Genomic DNA, 25,350 nt, shown 5'->3' on the forward strand with positions numbered 1-25,350 from the left:
CGGTCCCCTGTTTCTGGTGACTTAACGAAGGACAGACGGTTATTGATATGGGTTAGCAACCTCTTCTGTCGAGAACGTAAAGTAATACCGAGCGTCGGTGGGCGTCGTTATCCTTGTCCGTCATTAGTTGAGCTCTCTAGGTACCGAACATATCATTTAAGTCCGCACCTCGTGATCTGGTGGTTATTGTCACTGTCTCTGGATCAAGGGGTCCCGGGTTCAGTTTTCGGCCGGTTCGGAGATTTTCCTCGCTCGTGGACTGGGTGTTTGTGTTGTGCTAATCATTTTATCTCATCTTTATCGACGGGAAAGTCGCTGAAGTGGCGTCAAATAGAAAGATTTGTTCCAGACGGCCGAAAACCCCAGACGGAGTCTCCCATAATTTCATTTTATGTCGCTAAAGTATGTTTTCACAGTCTATGAATACCGGAAGGAAGACCATTTGATCGCGTGTCCAACTGAGTTTGAGCCGACTACAAGTTGACTTCTATAGCGTTTTGCTCAGTAAATGATACATCGTTACCTTCGATAGAGACGACTATCCCAGTTGTTTTCTCTCCCTCACCAAGCACCAGATGCCCCTCCACTCGCAAGTATGTAGTTGCTGCTATAAACATCAAGCACAAACTGATTACAGTACCTGTTTGTTTGCATATGGTAATAATGAACTTACGTAACAATTGCTTTAAATTTTTCTATTTGCTGCTTTTTTTTTTTTTTTTTTTTTTTTTTAATCTTGACAGGATATATATGTTCAGTGAAAGTTCATGAAGGCAAGAACTGCAGCAAGAGAGATAACTGTTTCATTACAAAAATAGTAGAGGAGTTTATGAAAGGTGGAATACTGCAGTTGAATATCCTGGAGTTGAGTCGTTGTTGAATAATTGACAGACTGACCCGGCTGTTCAAATGGCTCTGACCACTATGGGACTTAACATCTATCGTCACAGTCCCCTAGAACTACTTAAACCTAACTAATCTAAGGACAGCACACAACACCCAGTCATCACGAGGCAGAGAAAATTCCTGACCCCGCCGGGAATCGAACCCGGGAACACGGGCGCGGGAAGCGAGAACGCTACCGCACGACCACGAGCTGCGGACGACCCGGCTGTTAAAAGAAACAAAATAAAATTGGTTATAACTCAGTTTGAAGCTTCCATACATAACATTTTATACATGTCTAGCTTGGAGAACCGCATGAATTTTTCATTCCCAACTTTAGGCGCGTAAAAACCCAGTAGGCGGAAGCATTACGTGTTCTTAAAACCGACAGTACTGTCTAAATCCTGGTTTAAAGCTTGTAAATTTTTTAAAAGAGCGATCACTAAGATTTGCTAAAAGGTATTTGGTGCGCTTGTTTTCCCTCACAGCTGTATATAATTAACATCAATATAACTCCATTCTACGACGGTGATAATGCGTCGATCGGAGATATTGTCCCATCTAGTTCTCACGTAGCAAGCATAAAGTTGGAAATAAGAATATATTTTAATTCCTCACAGAATCTCAGCTCAGTCTTAAGCCAGTGAAATCCGATTGCTTTTACTCTATTACTGAGCTTGGTATATGAAATAGAATGCATGTTAATCCAAGGGTTTAATTCTTCGTGAGAAGTCACTCAAATTATTAAATTGAGTATTTATGTATATGTTACCGTTTGTCGTATGGTCTAATTGTCCCTGAGAACAATCTTCAATTTCACATTTATATCTTAAGATGTTTTACATATTTCACTGGAAATGCAAAAGACATTGTAATATTAAGATTTCATTGTATAAACAGCCTAAATAACAGTAAATGATATTGAAAAGTTAAGATAAAATAAAAAGGAATAAACTGTAAATGTGAATGTTTACAGCACAAATGAATAAATTTAAAATCACTGAACATCTATACGTAGTGGAAATGCATTGTAATTTATTGAAGAGAACGCCTACACTGCGCTTATATGTCCTCTTCTTGAGTACTGCTGGGCGCTACTGGATCCTTATCAGACAAGATTGACTGTCGCGAGATAGGGGGAGTACGCCGTGTATATGATAAGCGAGTTGAAGTGACAACCATTAAATAAACGTTTTCCGCTGCGACGAGATCTTTTCATGTAATTTCAGTCACCAACTTCCTCCTCCAAATCCCGAAATATTTTGTTTACTCCCACCTGCTTAGGGAGAAAACACCATCGTAATAAAGTAAGAGAAATTAGAGCTTGCACGAAAATATTTAAGTGTTCAATTTCCCCACGTGCTATTCCAGACTGGAACCGTCGAGAAATAGTCTGAAAGTGGTTCTATGAACCCTTTGCCAAACACAAAGTGTGACTGCAGAGTAATCATACAGATGTAGATGTAATATTCTATTCCTGCATTATACCCTGCACAAAAGGAAACGAAGGTAATTTTAAAAACGTATCGAGTGGATTCTACATTTAATGTGGGAAAGGTGTCTAGCGACGTAGATTCTGGAAAAGTCTGTTCGTAATAGGAAGGAAGCTGTAAACCTTCGTAAGGAATAACTTTACGGTGACAGGTGAGCAGAAGAAAGAGCTGCGGTCAGCTGACTGAGGACAATCGCACAGCGGAAATCGATACTGGCACCTCACAAGAGAGAGAGCACTCCTGCGGCTGCAGCAAACCAATTTTCGCTCCACCTATCGGTTACATGCCGCGGCGGCGCGGTTTTTTCCGTCCCATTACGACGAACCTGCACCTACGTGTGAACATTGTCTCAGCATATCATCAGTAGGGAAGCCGAGCGAAATCTACTGTACTTCGACGTGAACAAGGCTGCAATTAAAGTCACTAATCTGCGTTTCGGGAGAAAGTTTTCACACGAAATGAAAAGTTGGAAATTTTGTCCTCAATTAATATATTCTGAAACTTATGTGAACAAGTATCACTTACAAGCCCGTGCTAGTCTTAACACAGTCACTCACAATCCCTTCCACTCACGTTAGCAAGTTTATGGTGTTGCATTTCCGAAAACGTAATAGCTACAAAAATACTGATTGTTTTTGATTGATAATGCTCGTCAAATATTAAGTCTGTCGGCACCAAATGCAGTAACCGTTTTTAGCCACCGACCTGCTCAACACGCCACGCGGAATATATGTCTTTTCACTTAAAAATTCCGAAATTTCTACACGCCCATCGGAATAATTATGCCGTCACTTTACCACACTTTTGATGTATGAAACACTGCTAGATCCGGCAACTTATCATATCCATCGGAACTACTACTCTGTTTCATGGCTAGGCTCCCACTCCTCTCTAGAATACTCTGTCTTCTCTACCAGCAGAGAAAGGCGCGCAGAGAATACTGCTTTACCACTGGTCAGTTTACTCAACAGCCAATAGCAAAACAACATTCTCCCGCGTCAGTCCCCGCTTTTCATCAATAACCATTCGCAAAATAGTAAACCTAACTACTGCACTTTTTACCGACGTAATTATCTAATATGCTGAAGTTTTGCTTATGCATAAAGTTATATACTATTGTTATTTATACCTGAATTAACTTTCCCTTTACCATAAACTTACTTTACAAATCTATTCTACAAAAATCCCCTCTGTCCATATCCGTACTTCTTCGAAATGTTCCCACACTAAATCCTACTACATAGCTTGTTAAACAATTATCTTCATATTAACCTTAAATCACACTTACACGTCATTCATACTGCTAAAACACATTTATAACATTTTACATACACAAAAAGACATAATAACACTTTACGAAAATACTAGAACAGTTTATAAAAAACATTCTATTACTTTAGTGCACTCTAGTGGGCACAATCTAAACTAAAATCACAGTCCCCCTATCCAATATTGTTATCTATCGGCTGATACATAAACTACGTGCGCGTCCAGTCTCGCGTCACCATCTGTCACTATCCAGCTCTGAGACACATCTCCCACTTAACCGCCTCCAAGGCAGGATCGGTATACGGCGCTACGCCTCAATGCTGCCCGACATAACCACAATACTCCTACAAAATTAACAGGCTGGTCATTGAGAGGGATTTTCCGTGGGCTGGAGAACGTGGCACGTAACTGTTAGCTGCTGCCTGAGCTAAAACTGGGATAATATACATCCCCCCCCCTCCCCCTCCCAAAAAAATACTCGCACAAACTTTAGGGACAGGTTCCTTATCCAGAAAGTAGTAAAAAGTGTCTCCTGAACATGAGCTCTAAATAAATACCTTAAGAGGTATGAGCACTTGTTCATCTGTGTTACTATGGAACACGTCTCTTGTACTACAAGATCTTTACTTTCCATATTTTGGAAGGAGGAAGTATTGAGCAAAACAAGAAGTATAGTAAACATGCGGTCAAAAATTCATGCTTTAAGGGCTACAAGCAATTGTTCATCTTCGCTAGCGTGAAAAACATCTCTTCTGCTGAAGAAGTATTCATAGCTCTTAACGTATGCCTTTTAAACTCCATGTTTACTAGAAAATTTTTTCTTGTTTTGGTCCTTACTACCCTCTCCCAAAATCTGAAAAGCTAAGAGCCTGCAACAGGAGAGGCGTGTTTCTTAGTATCGATGATGAACATTTACTCGTATCTCTTAAGGTATGCGCTCTACAGCCCTTGTTTACTAGAAAATTTCTCTCGCTTTGGTGCAAAGAACCTGCCCCGAAAGTTTGTCGGTGTATTTTCGGACACCCTGTATACTAGATACTACGAAACTTCCGTACTCTGTAGCATTCACCTTCTAGAAGCTCTCTTCCCACTATCTGTAACTAGCGAGTATTTTGTCGTTAGTTAGAATCCACCAGTTTATGGCACTTTTATGTCCTAGCTACAGGTTAAGTATATCTTACATAATAAAGCGCTTAAAGAAACTGCTGGGAGTTTTTTAATCATTTCGATTTTACGTCATTCTCGAAGCCTTTACGGCGAGCGCACAAAAGATGTGCGTAGTGAACAAAAAGTATATTCTAAATAGTTCATAGGCGCTTTCAACTCTGTAACTCCTATCATTGAAATACACCTGGAAAGAACTTTTTGGAAACTAACACTGTACTCGTCTTGTCTCGAAACTGATTTCTTCTGAGAGGACATGCAGAGTAAAATACCTAGGAATTTCGTTTGCTGAATACGTGACTTGAGGACAAATTTCAATGAAGATAGTATCTTCGAAAGAAATCTCTTAGTATCTGAATTTTTGCTCAAATAAAATAACCTCTAAGGAAAGACAGAACCAATTTACTAATGTTTGTGAAAATTAGGCAGTGCCCAGAAAGAATGGCAATAATGAATGCTCACACGGGCGTTGTGTAGTGGTCTCTTCTAACAGTAAGTCAGTGCATTTGCAGAGTAATGATATTTTCATAGGCCCAGTAAGTGTTTCTCTTGTGCCACTTTAAAGATCAGAGCCACGCTGTGGCCATATTGTGAACAGCCGTCGAACGTGAAAGAAATTGCTGACACCAAGGGGCAGACTGCACAATATTTGATTAAAATTATCCGGAAACCTCTACACGGGGTGTCCTAGGAGCAATGGTCATGTTCAGGTATATGACAGGAACCAGCATTCGAAGCAAATAAGTTCAGTAAACACGGACTCTGTAATACATACCTTAAGAGCTATGAGCGCTTCATCTTCGATACTCTGCAACAAATCTCTTCTACTGTAAGCTCTTTCCTTCCCATATTTTCTGCGATGATAGTATCGACCAAAACAGGAAACAAATATCCAGTAAACATGAGTTCTAAAGTGTATACCTTAAGAGCAATAAGCACTTGTTCAGCTTCGCTACTGTGGAACACAGCTCCTAAGGTATGCATTTTAGAAGTAATGATTACTGTCCTTTTTTTTCATCCGGTTCATAGTGACTCCGCCTAAAATATGGAAAGCAAAGAGCTTGCTGCTGAAGAGATTTGTTTCACAGTATCTAAAATGAAGAAGTGCTCATAGCTCTTAAGGTATGTGTTTTAAAGACCGTCTTTAGTAGACATTTTTGATTTGAATAATCGCTCCTGTCTTTTCTCTGGATACTGACAGTTCCTCCTGGGACACCCTGTATAATGCGGAATTGATCACTATGTGTCATGAGACGTGGACCCGCCAGTATAAATGGAGTCGCGGAGTATTGCGCTCTCAGCAGAGAAGCAGAATAGGTCGGTCAGGAGATTTCAGTGATTTCCAACGTGGACTAGTCATCGGATCTCACCATAGTAAGGAATCCATGAAGGAAATTACAAACCTTCTAAAGCTACCAAAGCTGACTGCTAGCGATACGACTGAAGTGAAACACGAAGGGAAAATCACAGCTAAACCAACACCAGACACGCCTTATGTGCTGATGGACAGTTACCGTCAAGTATTCTGGAGGATTCTTATAAAAAATCGCATGAAATCATTGGATCAGTGATCACTCGTGAGTTCCAAAGTGCTAACATCCAGCTGTCACAACGACTGTAAGTAGGGAGTTAAAAAGAATGGGGTCTAATGGTAGAGCAGCTGCTCATAATCCACACATTTCTGTAGTAAAGAGCGACGCCACAGGACAGTGCATGACTGGAAACGAGTGATTTGGAGTGATGAGTCACAGGCCGTGTCATACTACACACAGTGCGCATTTCTGCAACGGAACTCAACTCACGATAGAATATTAAAGATTCATTTCTTAGCCCCTTCCAAGAACGTGCTTATTAGCCTCTTACAGCGATTTAAAAAAAATGGTTCAAATGGCTCTGAGCATTATGGGACTTAACTGCTGGGATCATCAGTCCCCTAGAACTTAGAGCTACTTAAACCTAAGTAACCTAAGGACATCACACACATCCATGCCCGAGGCAGGAGTCGAACCTGCGACCGTAGCGGTCGCGCGGTTGCAGACTGTAGCGCCTAGCACGGCTTGGCCGCTCCGGCCGGCAGCGATTTAATGACGCTCTGTTATTTAACAACTGTCTCTCCACTGATCTAGAGCATTTTTGTGTACGTTTTATAGGTAATCACTCAATTGACATTTAAAATTATTAAAACAATGTATGGACGGACTTTGACGATATCTTTATCTTTTCAGTGAATGAAACACTTAGTTCTTTTAACAGCATTGACGACGTATTTTTGGCTTCAAGAAACACACAGCACTCTTACCAGAGTTCCCGCATGTAGACGTCTGCTGTAATAGTTCAGAGCCTTCTTAGCATTTAACCACGAGTCTTCCCTATATGTACCAATTAAAGCAGAAATGCTTTCTTTACTCCACTGTAGAGCCATCCGCAGTTATGAAGAAGCACTGTAATCTGAAATTGCAAACAAACGTCTATCTAGAGCGGCCACATTTGCAGATTGTGACGTCAAATGCCAAAAGGTCTCCTTACAGGCCAAGGAAAATAACATCGGAGCAATCACACGAAAACATGGGAGTCGCTCTTCAAGCCAACTGCGTAGCAGCCAGCGGCGGCTTTTTGGGAGATGACACGCGTGCCTTCGAGTAAATTAATGTCCTGGTTTGAAGCCTCCCTCCAACCCCACCCCCACCCCCAATTACAGTCAGAAGCTACCGAGTCATAAATGCCTAAACATGTTTCAACACATTTGCGCCATAGTTATTGGGTTCTTTATTCCATCTGTAAAATGTAAACATATTTTAAGTAGTAATTATTGTAATAAAATTAGGCGTAAAAGCGGTTTTTGACTGTTCTTGTTATTACCTTAATTTTATCTACATTGTTGAGTTACATAGGACCCCTTTAAGTTTCCGTATATTGGTAGCCTGTCATCTGCAACTAAATTATGTTACTGTGAGTTTGATTGGAAAGTTGAAAAATCTATAAACGTAATTTTGCTACGCGAAAATATTTCACGACTATATATGCCGTATTTTTTGTACAGTTCGTTTATTGTGTTAAATAGTTGCTGTTGTATAATGTAGAAGTCGTTTATGACGTGTTTCCCTTCTGCTGCTAATGCCTGCTTTCTGTGAAAGTTTCCTTCTGTTGTAAGTTTATAGCAAAGGTTGTGGCTGAATTTTAGTATTCTCAAATCTGTTTCTATTTCAGTTGGATGATGGTTGTGGGCTAATGAGTGAATAGCAAATATGCTGCAGGAGCTGTTACTTCTTAGAGCTCTGAGGTGTTCTATTTTGTTGGAATACATAAACAACGAGGCTAACGGCCATACATTCTAGCCATACATACCATTAAAAGTATTCTGATGAAAGCATCATCGTCAAATAATTTGTACGCATAGTTACATAACAAGCGCTGGTGATGGCCTGCGCGAATTCTGTACTCGCACAAACGTAGCTGTAGCAACTAGAGAGCACTAGTGTTGAGGTATATAAGTGATCAGCATCATAAAATCAACCGCTTAAAATATGCACAGTCATTAATTAAAATTATTTCAGAGGGCAAAATTTTTGTCCAACAATAAAACGTAAAATGAAATACAATGTGTAGAAATGAAATCCATACTTAAATCTGAATAAAACGTTTAAAAGGTAATGAAGAGACTTAACACAAACCTCCTAGCATGACAACGTAAATAACACAACATTGTGTAAAAGTCTGAATAAAAGGCGTAAAAAGTAATTTATCATCTATTAATAGAAAAATCTACAGCATGACAAAGCAAATAAAACACGACCTCCTGTAAAAGATGGTTAATAAAACAATAACTGTTTAATTAAAAAGTCTCGATCGTCGATAGCGCATTCTAGAATCTGCTCTGAATGCTCAGTGACTGTACTGCCACCTAAATGGAAGATGACAGAGAGATCAAAATTCTGAATTTGACCTTCCGAAATTGTTTCACCACGGAAGATCGTAATACGGATCCTTGTCTCAGCCATCGACAAACGCATAAATAGCATATATTGAGATAAGGGTAAGGTTCCTGCGAGATTTTACAGAGATTATGCAACATAATTTGCTACCTTTCTAACAGAAGTGTACTGTAGGTCATTGGAGCAACGAAGGGTACCGAACGATCGGTAAAAAAGCGCAGGTTATCCCCGTTTTCAAGAAGGCACACCAGACACATTTATGAGACATACTTACAACTTTATATCGCTAACGTCAATTTGCTGTAGAATTGTCAAATATTTTGTACGAACGAATTAGTCATTTTAAGAGAACGGATTGTCACTTCTATAAAAATGAATCTGGACCCGGCAAACACAGATCGTTTGAATCCCATTTCGCTATTTTGGTCCAGGAGATTCAAAGTGCTGTAGACAACGGCGACGAGGTCAATGCTCTGTCCCCTGACTTTCGGAACGTAATCGATACAGATCCGCCCTGTCGTTTCCAGAACAAAGTATGAGCTTACAGAGTATCGGAAGAGGTTTGTAACTGTATTCAGTTCTTCCAGGCGGATAGAATACAACACCTCATTTTTAACAATGCAGAATCGACAAATGTAAAAAATTACTTCAGGAGCACACCAAGGGACTACTATAGGACCGATATTGTTTATGACATATAGAGGATGATGTTTTCCACCGTGTACAAACTCTAGGGACTGATAGATGAGAGGATACGGAACAAAAAATGGCTAATGAACTTATGTCCTGGAATTTATAGTTTCCATGCTCGAGACCATTTATTCACTCATACATTTTTACAGAAACTGCGGTCTAATACGCGCTGTACCATGCAGCCACAGTTACAGTATGTGTTAAAAATGGTTTCCATGTGTCTCAACGCACGCGTGTATGCGCCGTAGCATGTTCTGTGTCACACATTCACATCGGCCAGGCTGCATCGGAACAGTATCAAAGGAAGCATGAATACGCAGCTCCAGTGTCTCCACATCTGGAATGGGCTCTGCATACCGAATACTTTTGAATTGACCCCATAACCAGAAGTCTCACGGGTTGAGATCCGCTGAACGAGCAGACCATGATCCTCGTCCGATCCATCAACCAGGGAAAACACGGTTGAGATGCGTCAGGACGTTAACGGCGAAGTGGACAGAAGCAGCATCATGTAGCAGCCACATAACCCATCGAATCATCAATGGCACTTCTTCCAGCGGGGGAGACAAAGTCACCCGCAAGAAATGCCGGTAGTTTCGGCCTGTTAGGCTATGTTGAAGGAAGCCTGGTCCTAAAGTACGGTCACCATTCCGGCTGCACCGATGCTGATAATTCGCTGTCACCATACCATGGGGTTTCTGCATGCTATCCCATAGATAACTGTTATGAAAGTTGAAGATACCGATCCGCGTAAAGCTGGCCTCTTGTGTGAATAGGAGGGATGACACGAACCCCGGAATCGTGGCTGCCTGATGAAGAAACTAGTGACAAAACTGCTCCCGATGTGGAAAGTCTGTCGCTAGTAAGCTCTCGACACGCCGTACGTGATAAGTGTAGTAACAATTGGACAATTCTCGTTGAGAATGTTCCACACGGTCTTCTGGCTTGCCCTGTACTGGCGGGTCAACTGCCTAGTACTGACATAGCGATCGCCTTCCACAGTATTAGTCACGTTTTCCTTAAAGTCTGGCGTCCAAACATTTCGGGTATGTCCTTCCCGATTTTCTGCTTCCTGAAAAGCCTCTGTCTCAGACAAACAAAACACTGTAGCAAACATTGAATGCTGTGGTTGTTTTTGGTGGGGATAGGTCTCCTGTTACAACTTTGCTGCCCGCCGCCCGTTGCCATTTGCCTCTCCGTTAGTAAAATGGCTCTGAGCACTATGGGACTTAACATCTTGGGTCATCAGTCCCCTAGAACTTACAACTACTTAAACCTGAATAACCTAAGGATATCACACACTTCCATTCCCGAAGCAGGATTCGAACCTGCGACCGTTGCTGTCGCGCGGTTCCAGACTGAAGCGCCTAGAACCGCTCGGCCACTTCGGCCGGCTCTCCGTAAGTAAACGCCACGTTGGCAAGCACTCGATTCTAATACGAATCCATTGTGTACAACGTTGTATCACATCCACTACAAGGTGATTCAGCAACAGAAGTGACTCGGGCACAACATTACCAATTGCTGTGGCAGGAGAAGGCGTTAGGGTATGACATATGAGGAACAGTACCACCCTCTAGGAGGAAACCATGTACACTGTAACTGGTACAACGTGTATTAGACCGCAGCGTCTGTAACAAAGTATGACTGAATAAATGGTCTCTGGCATAGAAACCATGCATTTCCGGACGTAAGTTCATTGGATCATTTTTTTCGATATCCTCTCATTGAATAATCCCTGGAGTTTCCACTCGGTTGAAAAAATCACGCTGTATAATTTACTTAGTATATGGCCTTCAAGAAGCTATATACAGCTGGTATTAAACACCATAAGAGCGTAGCAAAATGTAGGAAGACTTGCAGAAGATTCACGATTGGTGCAGTGACTGACAGTTGATCGTAAGTAAATGTAACTTATTGCGCATAAATAGATGCGGAGACCCTCTGTTGTTCTCTTAGATTAACATGAGAAATCAGTGGAAACAATAACAACGTAAAATACTTATGACAACCATCCGGAGCAATCTAAAGTGGAATGACCGCATAAAAGAAACTGTAGGAATAGCAGATGCCTTGCTGATATTCATTAGGAGAATCATAAGGAAAAGTAATTCATCCACTAAAGAAGCGGCTTTCAAAATACTTGCTTGACCAATTCTTGAGTATTACTCATGACGAAGCTGAACAGTCGAGTGGTATGGCGCTGATGAGGAGAACACTGATTGCTGACTTGTAGTGTGGCTAGCATGTTTGTTTTCGTGAACTTAGACACGGTTAAAACATTTAAATCAAAATTTGCGCCGTGTCGCGTGAACTGTAGAAGTCCAGTGATTAATACTGAGTAAACTGTGAACTTCACACACTGTTTTATACGTGGATGACCTACATCAACGCCTACATGACTACTCTACAGTTCACACTTAAATGCCTGGCAAAGGGTTCATCGAACCATTTTCATACTATTCCTCTACCGTTCCATCTCGAACGGCGCGTGGGAAAAACGAACACTTAACTCTTTCCGTGCGAGCTCTGACTTCTCTTAATTTATTACATGATCAATTTCCCTACGTAGTTAGTCGTCAACAAACTATTTTCTCATTTGAAGGACACAGTTTGAGACTGAAAATACATGAAACGATCTCGCTGCAACGAAAAACGCCTTTACTTTAATGGTTATCGCCCTAACTCGCGTCTCATATTCGAGACACTTTTCCCTATTTCGCTATAATACAAAACGAGCTACCCTTCATTCAATCTTTCCGATATCCTTCGCCAGTCGTATCCGGCGAGGACCCCATACCTCACAGAAATATTAGCAGAGGACGTACAAGCCTAGCGTACGCAGTCTCTTTAGTGGATTTGTTGCATCTTCAAAGTGTTCTGCCTATAAAACGTGGTCTTTGGGTCTGCCTTTCCCATAAAATTATTTATGTGATCGTTGCAACTGAAGTTATTCGTAATTGTTGTCCATAGGTATTTACTTGAATTGACGGTCTTTAGATTTGTGCGATTTATCCTGTAATCGAAATTTAACGGATTCCCTTTAGTACTCATGTGGATGACCTCACTCTTTTCATTATTTAGGATCAATTACCACTTTTCGCACCGCACAGATATTTTGTCTACATCATTTTGCAATCAGTTTTGATCTTCTGATGACTTAACTAAGTTTTCTCGTATTCAGTGGAGACAAATCTCTGGGCCACTGTTTTGAACATTTCGTGAACTGTGCTTTGATGTGAACAACAATTGAACTGTGTCATACCAGTCACTGAATGCCCATAAGCTCCAATACACACACACCAGTCGTTCAACTGGAACTGTTCCGCGGGTGCCACGGAGTAAAAATTTGTACATAAGAACATTGTCTGTAAATACACTACTTCAGTGCCTCGTATTTCAAATTGGACACACCCTGGAAGTTCAATCCCTCGACACCATGCAGTTCACGGTGATGGCTCCGACGGTACCGAAGTCCTTTCATTATCTGCACCAAAAGTGTAAGGTATCTAGAGACATTATTTTCAACGCAGAATCGCCAGATACCAGCATCACGTGCCATCATTACCACACCTATCTCCAACCCTGCAACAAGATGAGTTGCAGCCAACGCGGAAATTTTCAATAAAGACTGCGAAATCAGGTCAGGCTCCATGTTCCAGTATCAATGGACTACCTTTAAAATAAAATATTCTTCCAGCCGTAATATTACAAGTTGTCGATCTACGACAATATTTTTATTGTGACAGTACCAACATATAAATATAGTGTTTCCTCCAGATATCTCATAAAAATTTACTTCTATTATTTTACTGCCGGCCGGTGTGGCCGTGCGGTTAAAGGCGCTTCAGTATGGAACCGCGTGACCGCTACGGTCGCAGGTTCGAATCCTGCCTCGGGCATGGATGTGTGTGATGTCCTTAGGTTAGTTAGGTTTAATTAGTTCTAAGTTCTAGGCGACTGATGACCTCAGAAGTTAAGTCGCATAGTGCTCAGAACCATTTGAACCATTTTTTTGAACCATTTTACTAAATAACAGTCATACCTGCTCCCATTCATTCAGAGTCTCTGCCAAGTTTCGCAGATTCTTTTTTCTCACCTAATACATAACTGCTCAAACGAACAGACTTGAAACCGCCATTATACGACGTTCGCACGAACCAATCATAAGCGTGCTTTTTTCCGACTGATCTATAACAGTAGCCCGCGCAATATTCATTTTTGACAGCTGCGTACACAGTCTTGGGGCTGGTTTCTTTCCAGTATCATACGAGCTGCTTGGTTTGGGCGCGTCAGTGTATTTCGAACAACTGAGTGCATTTCTAGGAACATACAGTTTTATTGTTAAGTCACAACCACACTCAAGTCCAAATATCAAAGCTGAGTCGTCGGTTTAATACAACTCTTAGCAGTGACAGCTGGTTTATTCAGGACAAAAACGTACACCCAGAACAGAACTGATCTCCTGGACAAAGAATGCCTTTATGTATACAAACATTAAATATTCTAAAAAGTTAGTAGTTGTAAAACTCTCAAATACTCCAGAAATCCAAACATTACGAAAGTAAGATATATCAAGAGCCTCCCAGAAACGATAACTATAAAATAAAAAATAATTGTTGCTGGTCGGGTTTGAAGCAGCGATGCACTGATGGTACCAGAGCTCGCTCCACATTTCTCCATACCAGTTTCTTAAGATTTTCAACCTTCCATTATACAGCGAGCACACGAACCAACCATAAGTGTACTTCGTTCTGATTTGCTAATAACAGTAGGCCGTGCGTTATTCAAATTTGGCAGCTGATGTAAACCTGCTTGGGGCTGGTCTGTTTACAGTATTACGTTAGTTGCGTGATTGGGGCGCGTCAGTGTATTTCGAGTACATGAGCGCATTTCTAGATGCTAACGGACTTATTATGCAACTACAATGGTACCATATACTTGGGGCAACTATAATTGTTCACGATCTTTTTATTTAATTTTCTCTGTCCTGGTTTTTGCATCTTTGAATAAATTTACTAGGGGAGTACATGATTAAAGTTTTATTGCGTTTGAGTTGGAGAGCAAACTTCATTTTGATTCAGAATCTCGCACTTGAAATCAATCACTGTTTAATAACACACGTAACCGTAGATTATTAAACTTTCTTAAAAGGTACTATTGCAGTTGGTACCAATTCGCAGTTGCCACCTGTCAGTATAGGGCGTAAAACACAACATTTTGTACTTATTTTGTATGTGACATACCATTGGAGATCTCAAGTACTTTGGAGTTAAGTTCATTCAGCGTAACATAACGATATTATGTTACCACTTGATTATACGATCATTTACTCTACTTAAAATTAGGTCGACCTTTCGCATTGCGTTATACACGGCGAAATTTGGGTCGACTATTCCCATTGTGCTACACATGGTGCCATGACTTTAAAATTTTATGGTTCAAAATTGGCTCTGATCATTATGGGACTTAACGTCTGAGGTCATCAGTCCCCTAGAACTTAGAACTACTTAAACCTAACTAACCTAAGGACATCACACACATCCATGCTCGAGGCAGGATTCGAACCTGCGACCGTAGCGGTCGCGCGGTTCCAGGCTGAAGCGCCTAGAACCGCTCGGACACACCAGCCGGTTGAAAATTTTATGTTCAGTAATCCTGAACCTGTAGTTCGAGATGAGAAGTCAAGTAGCGTTTAATGGATGACAGCGACACTTCTATTTTGTTTTACATTGATTGTTGAAAATATCAGTCAAGATGAGAGGAGACTTAGTTTTAAAGCAGCAGGAAGGGACAGGTAAACTGTCAGTAAAAACAGAAGTAGGATCAGATGCCAGCACAAATCACGACCAGAAAAAGGTTATGGATATATGTTGCAAACATTATTAGAGGCAATTCCTGGTGTCCCAGTTGAAGTGAAAGATGTTGAATCTAAAAGTCCTGAGGTCAAAGATCACGTGAAATCTAGAATTTATGCCCACGAAAAGTCTATGAAAGATTGTAATACGGCTCAAAAAGCAAGTAGGAATGTTTCAATGAGAGATAAAGATATAGGTTGAAGATAAGGTGCAAGAAAATTGTGAACGTACTTAAAGAAGCGATAGTAGCATCTGAAGATGAAATGAAGGAATTAATTTCAGAAACTGCAGAGAGAACAAACAAACACAAATAGAACTGAGAGTAGATGGACAAAAGCAAGACTAGGCTAAAGCTATTGAAGACCAAGAATATGGACAGTACAAAGACGAAGTTAAAATTTATTTTTGTCATGTTTTCCAAGAACATAAGGAACGAGCTACGAAAGAGATGGAAGAAATAGAAGAGTCCACTTCTGCATTACAAGATAGAATTTGAAATAAAAATTCAGGAAATTAATGTTGCAATTCAGCCTATGGCAATACACACAGAGCATAGGAACAGCTTCAGTAACATCAATTTTGTGTCAAATGGTTCATTGCATCCGGTTGTTCTTCATGATGTGGTCTAAACGTTTGATGCTAACATTTTGGAAATGCCTCTATATGTGCGCATGCGCGCGCCCTTGTGTGTGTGTGTGTGTGTGTGTGTGTGTGTGTGATGAAAGTTGTGTTGGCAACTAGCAGTTTTTAAAAGAAATAGCCGCATCCATTGAGTATGTGGGACGTTCTTAATTACCATTCAGAAGAAAATTCACTTGATTTCACAATTCTGTATAGTATAAAACCTCACGTACTTCTCTCCGGCCATGTAAACATCATGCCTTGGAATCAAACAAGACCTGGATATGATCCCGAAAATTTTTCTTCCGCGTTGTCTGCAATAGTGGTGGCTGAAGGACAGTGACGAAAATATTGCCGACCAACGATATCCAAGATGTGTGTGATGGTGACAAGTCTGGCAAAACTTGCAGGGCAGAGAAGCCGTTGTATTTCTTGGTCTGCTAACAACATTTATTCTCATTTCGACCCACTGGCCAGCTATTTTCCTGCTGAAATAGGAATTGTGGATTTGCCTGAGGAAGAGGCAGTACCTCGGGCTGTAACAACAACAACAACAACAACAACAACAACAAATGTAGCGGTTACTCTTCATATTGCCCTCAGTATGTAGGAATCTGTATCGCACTTTTTATTCAGCGATTCCGCGCACCATCATTGTTGTTAGTTATTGATATGCCGCCCAGTTATGATGATTGTTAGTTGATAGTCACATGATAGCGTCTTACACGTATAAGGACATCATTGTACGCCATGTAGAAGAGGAACTCGTCCAAAACCACTATATTTTGGCACTCAGCACACCAGCGTCGACGTTCACGTACGCTTTGCATTCTGAGGTGTGTATGGTTGCTCGGCAATAGAAGCCATCGGTGTAATCCGCAGTATACGGTATTCAATCATCGACGCAGACAGGTACACACCAGTTGCAGCGCTCCCCTATCGAATCAGACCTGTGTACCTAATTATGTGGCTTGCTACTGTCACGCGACAGGAAACCGTCATCCCGTGCTATTTTCGTGTCGCGTGCTCCATCAGGCCAGAACCCACTCTTCGCCGCGTAAGACCTTCAACTGTCAACTAATTATACATGTCATTATAAAGTGAATAAAATAACTTTGCGATTGACAGGTTGCAGTGGCGCGGAACAGTGCATCTTAAACGATCTAGGACGATGACGACAACAACAACAACCATGCAACCATGCTTGACAAATCTCTGTGTGTATATGCAAAACAGGTGACCCAGAGGGCACTTGGCACTCCCAAAAGAGCTACGATTGACTGGCAGATGGCCCCTACCACTCTACTCGCTGAAACCTTGACCACAAATTAATTTGAGGAGGCCGGCCGAGGTGGTCTCGCGGTTCTAGGCGCGCAGTCCGGAACCGTGCGACTGCTATGGTCGCAGGTTCGAATCCTGCCTCGGGCATGGATATGTGTGATGTCCTTAGGTTAGTTAGGTTTAAGTAGTTGTAAGTTCTAGGGGACTGATGACCTTAGAAGTTAAGTCCCATAGTGCTCAGAGCCATTTTAATTTGAGGAGGAGAAGGAGGAGGAGATTAGTCTTCAAGGTCCCGTCGACAACGTGCTCATTAGAGTCGGGGCACAAGCTTGGATTATGGAAGGATGGGGAAGGAAACCAGCCGTGGCCTTTCAAAGGAACAATCCCGGCATTTGTCTGAAGCTTCTTAGGAAAATTACATAAAACCTAAATCCGGATGGCCAGACGTGGGTTTCAAATGACGCCCTCCCGAATGCGGGTCCAGTGTGCTAGCCATTGCACCACCTCCCTTGGTAAATTTATTTTAATCGAAGAAGTATGCTCCATATCAGCCAAATTGGTGTTTCGCAGAGTCCAGTCACTCTGTCGTATACCAATACATTCCCATACTGAGATCGCCGATACATGCCAGCACACTCTTTCACGTTTCGCAGCTATTCAGTGTCTGAGATTGACGTAAAAATCGGCTTAACAGTGAGATTAGTGAAAGGGCTGCTATGGCGCCGTGTACGCTACCTGTCTGCAAACTTAATAGTGGTTATTGATTCACTGTTCAACACATCCGCCTAGTTCAAGTTAGTCCAGGCATTGCAATTTTCACTGGTTTAATATACGCAGTTTGTTGTACAGTTATATCCATAGTGATAAATTTCTACCAGTTAGGATGACGTCTGTTGCGGAACTTTTATCTGTACGTTCGATCGGCTTTCTGGGTACTACACCGTGCTGGACCATGTATTAAATGGGTGGCTGGGAGTTCCTGTAATGACTAATGCTCCACATCTGATAACCAATGATGAACTATAAAACTCCACCGTGAATAAATCAAACATGACTGCGCGTTGCTTTTCAAGAAAGGACGATGATTATAGTTGACCGTTCCGCCAACAACGAGGTCATTATGCACGGAACACCACTTACAATTGAGGAAGCAAAACGGTCGTGTCATTTCTAAGTAACCACCCCGATAGTCACACCAAGCCAATTTAGAGAAGTCACTTAAATGTTGACGGGGTTTTTAACCGCATCCCTCCCAAATAAAAGTCCAGTGTTTCACTACTGCGCTAAATCGATCAGTTGTTTCTTAAAGTAGAGCCGGCTACATCGTTGCAACAGGCAGCTGTCTGTTATGAAACATAAGCAGTTTACACGCTTGTCGCTCATTGAAGAGAGCGTACCGTTTGAAATATGCATTTTAGACCATTTATTTCTTACCTGAAAATACTCAGATAAGGATGCTCTATTGGTTCTTTAATTATACCTTTAAAGTTTTGGGACACACTGTATGGTTATGTGACAAAGTTACGCACATACACTACAATTTGGTGTTATTTACACTAAAAATAACCAGGAGTAAACTGACGCTTCCAACAAGTGCCCTATGCCATTTACGGAGCGAGCTCACTGCCGATGTTCATTCGGTCACATCTTGAGCTGCTCGTTCCTAACATGTCTCATCTCTGCTCTCCTCACATATTAGTTCTATTTCTGTGTATGTTTTTATACATATACTGATTCAGTTAATTTATTGTATTTCAATCTTACGAATTTGTATAGTGGCTATTTTACATATCAAGTTCCGCCCCCGCAGCCCCTCCCCCACCACAAATACTCTTCTTACCAAATATAATTAGAAACTTGTCCACCTACGGCGGAAAGATGTCACCTTCATACTCTTTGCGCAGATTTTCTAATTTAGGTATGACAGTTCTACAAGAGATGAAAGACCTAACAACGCGATGTTTTGTATAATGATGTCTGCTCTTTAACCTACCTCCCCCAGCAAGGATAATCTTTGATACAGTTCATTATCATCAAGAGCAAGTCGTTTAAAAAAGTCTTTAAATTCCTTTCCAGCAATGCTTCCACCATCACCTGCCCTTGACATCAGAAAGAAAGAAGATCAGCTTTCCGCCCACAACCAAGTTATAAGAGACGAGGCAGAAGCTCGGATTTGGGCGGGCTGAGAAAGAAATCTGCCGTGTCTTTTTTGAATGCAGCCTTTCATCCAAATCATGAAAAGCTTAAATCTGGGTGGTATTTAACCACCATCCTCCTAAATACTCTGTGGAGCGTTCTTTGGCGAAATGATTCAGTTCTATTGACAGGCTAAGCTCACGTCGAAAACATCTATAATGACAGCGGAACTCGCCTTTATTTTAGAAGACCTGACATGTATGAAACAATACTGACCCTCTCAGATTCACGCAATGCGTTATTACTCAGATGCAGTAATATTTTAACAACAGTATGCCTTGTAATATATTGGATATTTTATGCCCAAATACTAAAACTCGTCTACCACTGTTAGTAAATGATTTCCCAAGCTAACTCCCTCAGCTACACCTGATTTAATTCGACTATCCTCCATTACCCTTGTTTTAATTTCGTTGTTGTTTATCTTATAATCTCTTTTCAAGACACCATCCATTCTGTTAAACTGATACTCTTTGTACCTTAGTGCATCTGGCAGAATTACTTTATTGACAGTACTTAACGTTTTCATATGTTATCACTGAACTTTGACTATTTCTCCAAATTTCTGCAATGTTGACTAGAATACACACTTTGAAATACTGACGTTGTCAAGGATAAAACAAAGACAACTAAAGGCTGATTACAACTTATACAAAAAACAGATTGCAGTTACAATAGCCGAAGTACATGTATGGGAGACAGTGGTTGAGAAGGGTGTGGGCCAGGGATGTAACGTATCTCCATGTTGTTCAGTCTGTTCGTACATATAACTATAAAGAAAACCAAGAAGATATTTGGAGTTCACTGTTAACGATGGCAAACAATGAACAAAATCAGATCGTAGGATGAACACGCAAGGCCACTACAGAATTCTACTGCTCGCCTGTGCTAACTGATGCCGCAGAAGCATGCAGAATCGCATTATGACTTCCTATGATGTTCATCTAGTGCACCAGTGGTAACTCGATCCCTCTCGTGAGTCATAATGGATTGCTCCTTTTGTTTACAGAAAGAGCTGTTTGCCTCGAAGGCGGAAAGCGCCTCCGACGGTATGCGCGAGAGAAAGATGTCCTCCTCCTCCACCGGCAGCATGAAGAATAAGTGGCTCAAGGCCTTCAAGAGCCTCAAAGCCAGCAACACCAGCGACGGCGCTCTCAAAGAGCCGGAGAAGTAAGTCATTAACACCTAACATCTCACATCCTCTTGCCTTTATTCTGCATAACAAAGACACTTCTCTAGATTTTTACTATGTAGTAATATCGCTTCGACAAATTGTGTGCCTTTAACATAATGTCAGTTCTCACAATCCTGAAAGTAAGTTACCTGTACGAGACAATTGAAAGACAATTTTCAAATTAACGTCATATAATCTTCTGTGAAATCTTTCATTAAATGATCAGTTTTCGCACGCATAAACGTTTAATGCCTATTGAATGTAGTGATGTAAAAAAATCTAATGCTTGTGTTTCTTGTACTAGCTCGGCATCGAGTAGAAGAGAAACTATTTTCCTTAATGGACCACTCAGTTTCTATTATTCTTTACAGCAAGGTGATCAAAGTGAAATTACATTTAAAAAAAATATTTCTTTAAAACAGTTAATCTCTGTTCAAGTCAAAATTACTATACACATCTACGACAGACACGTTTTCATTTTTATCCGTAAAAGTATCATCAGTGGTTTCAAATTACCATATACTTGTAAAAATATTTTCCATTATTATCTTGTGCACTCCGTTGCACACATTTTTTGCCATCTTTAAGTTTAAAACAATTCTCTTGGCTTTTAGTTAATACGTGTAAAGGTTTACGATTTGTACGTAACTGTCACTTGCACTGGAAACGTCCATGCCCTTTAGTATATGAACGATTAACTTTCGTCTAGAGCGTAGCATCTCTGTATTGCACTTATCTGCAGTTTTCCCTACAGTGTACGTATTAGGCAATTTAACTGACGTTTTTAAAAGCACATTACTATGTTGTGATTCAGAGGAAAATACGAGGGTTGAAACTTCAATAGCGGCAACTATTTATTTACAGCTCGTACAAAATAGATACGTGTTTCAAAGTTTTACTAACCTTCAAAGTAGTCACCAGTATTGTGCACAACCCGTTGCCAGCGATGTGGAAGTCGTAGGATACTCTTAGCAGTGCCAGTTGTGTTGACAGTTCGAGCGGCGCGGTCTATTGACTCTGAGCACTATGGGACTCAACTTCTAAGGTCATCAGTCCCCTAGAACTTAGAACTGCTTAAACCTAACTAACCTAAGGACATAACACACATCCATGCCCGAGGCAGGAGTCGAACCTGCGACCGTAGCGGTCGCGCGGTTCCAGACTGTAGCGCATAGAACCGCTCGCTCACTCCGGCCGGCCAGCGCGGTCTATTGCCCGACGAATTTGTAGCAGTTCTGAAGCGAATGCCGTGAAGTGTTTCCTTCAGTTTAGAAATCGACTTGAACTCACGAGGGCTTAAGTCAGGGAGGTGAAGTACGTGGTATAGCACGTAGCAGCCCCATCAGTCAAACAGCTTGCACTGTACGTGCTTGATCATTGTCCTCCAAAATGATGGTCATTGTCTGCAGTAAGTGTCATCACTTCTGTCCCTAAGCTGGTCGTAGGTAGTGTTCCAAAAATGAACAACATAGAGCAGAAGTGATGACACTGACCATCATTTTGCAGGACAATGTTCAAGCACGTACAGTGCAAGCTGTTACTGATTTGTTTGACTGATGGGGCTGCTTATCTTTTGATTACCGCTATAAGTTCGTTACAGATTCTACTGTGCACTCTTTGATGGCAGTCATGTGCTGAGGTGTTGTACAGAGGATGAGAAAGGACGATGAATAGTTTTTAATGTCCCGTCTACGTGATGTCATTAGAGATGGAGCACAAGTTAGGCCTTGTTCTTTCTAAAGGAACCATCCCGATATTTGTCAAAGTGACTTAGGTAAATCACGTAAAACTTAAATCTGATGATCAGAAGAGGAGCTCAACACTGATCCTTTAGAATGACAGTCCAGTACCGTAACCACTGTGTCGCCGAATTGGGAGGGGGGGGAGGAGGAAGAGGGGCTGTGTGGCTGTAGTCACGATTTCACTACATTTCTACTTTTTGTCTCCATATTTAACATATTTTTGTTCGATGTAATTGCGTTTTGGCAGTGGCACTTTCCTTGTATTGTTAATACGTTTTGTGAGAATTGTTATTTCTTACTACTTACACGCTTTTTATGTTTTCGCGTACGTAAATATGCTACACGAGATCGGCATCATATTTCAGGGGCGTAATAGTATTGTTACAATTTCTGCTGTTTCCTCCAGAAGCTCTAACATATTAGCTAACATGTTCCTATTTCCATCGATTTAACAGTTGGTTGGTTGGTTTGGGGAAGGAGACCAGACAGCGTGGTCATCGGTCTCATCGGATTAGGGAAGGATGGGGAAGGAAGTCGGCCGTGCCCTTTTAGAGGAACCATCCCGGCATTTGCCTGGAGTGATTTAGGGAAATCACGGAAAACCTAAATCAGGATGGCCGGACGCGGGATTGAACCGTCGTCCTCCCGAATGCGAGTCCAGTGTCTAACCACTGCGCCACCTCGCTCGGTGATTTAACAGTGTTCCTTTTTGTTGTGGCAGTGTGTTTCTTCGTATTAAAAGCCAAGCTAACTGAAAAATGTAATGAGTGTATGCTATAGAATATGTCCATCATCCCTGAAAGTTTGTAACATCATCACGGACTCGTCCTGTGTAAGGGGCAGTCAAAGAAAAAAGGGGCCCGCATGTTGCCGATGTTGTTTCAACTACGCTGCAGAAATTTCGCTGGGAAGACCTTACATATCCTCCACATAGTCTCGATCTCTCTACATGCCATTTTCATATTTTTAGTGGATTGAAAAAAGACATTCGTGGTCGTCTATTTGCTTCGGATGAAGTGCTGCACGCCTGCAAAGAACCATGGTTCCATAAACAACCGCAAAAGCTCATTGACCGTCTTGTCTCACTGTGGGATAAATGTATTAACATATATGGCGAATACTTTTTTCCCATCAGTCTTGTTTTCGTTTGACTTCCCCTTATACTCTCAGGCCATGATGATGCTTTTGCAAAAAGAAAACAGAACACGTCTAGTCTAAACACACATCATAATTTTCAGCTGCTCAAGTGACGATAGATAAAACTCTACGAACGAATCGATAAACTTGCAAATGAGAAACAAGTACACAAAAAGGTATTTGAAAATTTTAGTTAATTCTTTGTAATACACAAACAAAAACTGAAGCCAGATATAATTTTTTTTGCTCATTTTTTTCCAGAAATCATCCATTAACCAGTACTTTCATAATATCAAATTCATTTACAGTTTCTTTCGAAATTAAGTGTTTTGTCTCTTCAGCAGCTGTCTTCAAAATTCGTTACACAAGTAAAGCGTTGGAAACGTATGTGCTAAATTTTGTCATCATAAGGGTAAGAGGAAACAAGTCAGCACTGTCGTTTTCACCCATTACTCGTGTAACGAGTATGGATCTTTAAGGCTGTCAGTGCTAATCCAAATCTGTCCCTTCGTAAGTCGTTAAAATTTTTAAAAAACAAGACCAGCTAAATTAACGTTTGTAGCATCGCTATCAAAGAGAAACAGATGGTCAGTATTATCAAGGAACGTCGGGATAGTATGGTTTCTGTTTTACCATAATTCTCTTGACTATAGATATGACTGGCATTCCCAAATCAAAAATATTTGCAACTATCATCTTCTACTGATCGAAGTGCCCCATAGTTATTAATAATCATGGTTGGTATACCTGCTCTGTCTTCAAGATTTTCGTGATTTCGCTGAATCATGTGAGAAAAATGTACTAATTTCCTAAATAGGAGAGGGTGGCTTCATTCCTCATCCATTTACAAACTTCTCCATTGATATTAAAGTAGAAGAGAAACTAAACCCTATCATCCCGTTAACATCTCGTTCTCATTCCGACAGTGAACACAAATGTTAGTGGTAATGAGAGTAAACAGATGCTGAACCGCAAGAAGTGATGATAAAAATTATTGCTTTTCATAATTTCGGTAATGATTCGTGTATTACATCAGCTATGTATCTCTTCCATGAATTATTTGTCCTGTAAGTAAGTTATAATCGTAGCTGTGATATACGAGGTGCGACAATAAAGTAATGAGACTGATGTGAAAGGAAATGTTGCTGACCGTTTTAGTCAGGTTTAGTGTTGTCTCCTTCAAAGTAGTTCCCTTCTTATTGCACACATTTTTTCCAGCGCTTCTGTAATTGATGGTAACATTTATGGAACTCATCTTCTATAATATCCTCCAAGACCCTCGTCACAGCTTTTTGGACATCTTGTGGTGTTTGAAAATGGTGTCTCTTGACCGCCGTTTTGACTCTTGGAAACAGAAAAAAGTCGCACGAACTGATATCCGGTGAATAAGGTGGCTGTGGTAGCACTGAAATTTGTTTTGAGGTAAAAAAATTGCTGTACTGACAGAGCAGTATGGGATGGCGCATTAGCCGGCCGGTGTGGCCGAGCGGTTCTAGGCGCTTCAGACTGAAACCGCGCGACCGCTACTGTCGCAGGTTCGAATCCTGCCTCGGGCATGGATGTGTGTGATGTCCTTAGGTTAGTTAGGTTTAAGTAGCTCTAAGTTCTAGGGGACTGATGACCTCAGAAATGATGTCCCATAGTGCTCAGAGCCATTTGAACCATTTTTGATGGCGCATTATCGTGATGCAGAATCCAATTATCACCAATGTTGGCACGGACATGAAGAACTCTTTTACGAAGTTTTCTAAAATTTCTTTGTAGTAATATTGGCTAACTGTTTATCCAGGAGACACCCACTCTTTATGAACAATTCCCTTGGAATCAAAGAAGCACACAAGCATGCATGGTCGTCCACTGCGGGCTTAATCTTCAACATTCGTTCTGCCTTCACCAAACATATTA

General features: G+C 41.1%; 1 protein-coding gene across 3 annotated transcripts in view; it reads left to right on the forward strand.

Moving 5' to 3' along the window:
• LOC124555076 (SH3 and cysteine-rich domain-containing protein) overlaps positions 1-25,350 on the forward strand; it is a 981,469-nt gene that overhangs the window by 556,145 nt on the left and 399,974 nt on the right. For all 3 annotated transcript variants that reach the window (XM_047128864.1, XM_047128865.1, XM_047128866.1), the window contains exon 8: positions 20,402-20,562. In XM_047128864.1, the coding sequence (XP_046984820.1) occupies positions 20,402-20,562 (161 nt within the window). The remainder of the gene's footprint in view (positions 1-20,401; positions 20,563-25,350) is intronic.

Source organism: Schistocerca americana, chromosome X (genome assembly GCF_021461395.2).
Source record: "Schistocerca americana isolate TAMUIC-IGC-003095 chromosome X, iqSchAmer2.1, whole genome shotgun sequence".
Classification (NCBI taxonomy): domain Eukaryota; kingdom Metazoa; phylum Arthropoda; class Insecta; order Orthoptera; family Acrididae; genus Schistocerca; species Schistocerca americana.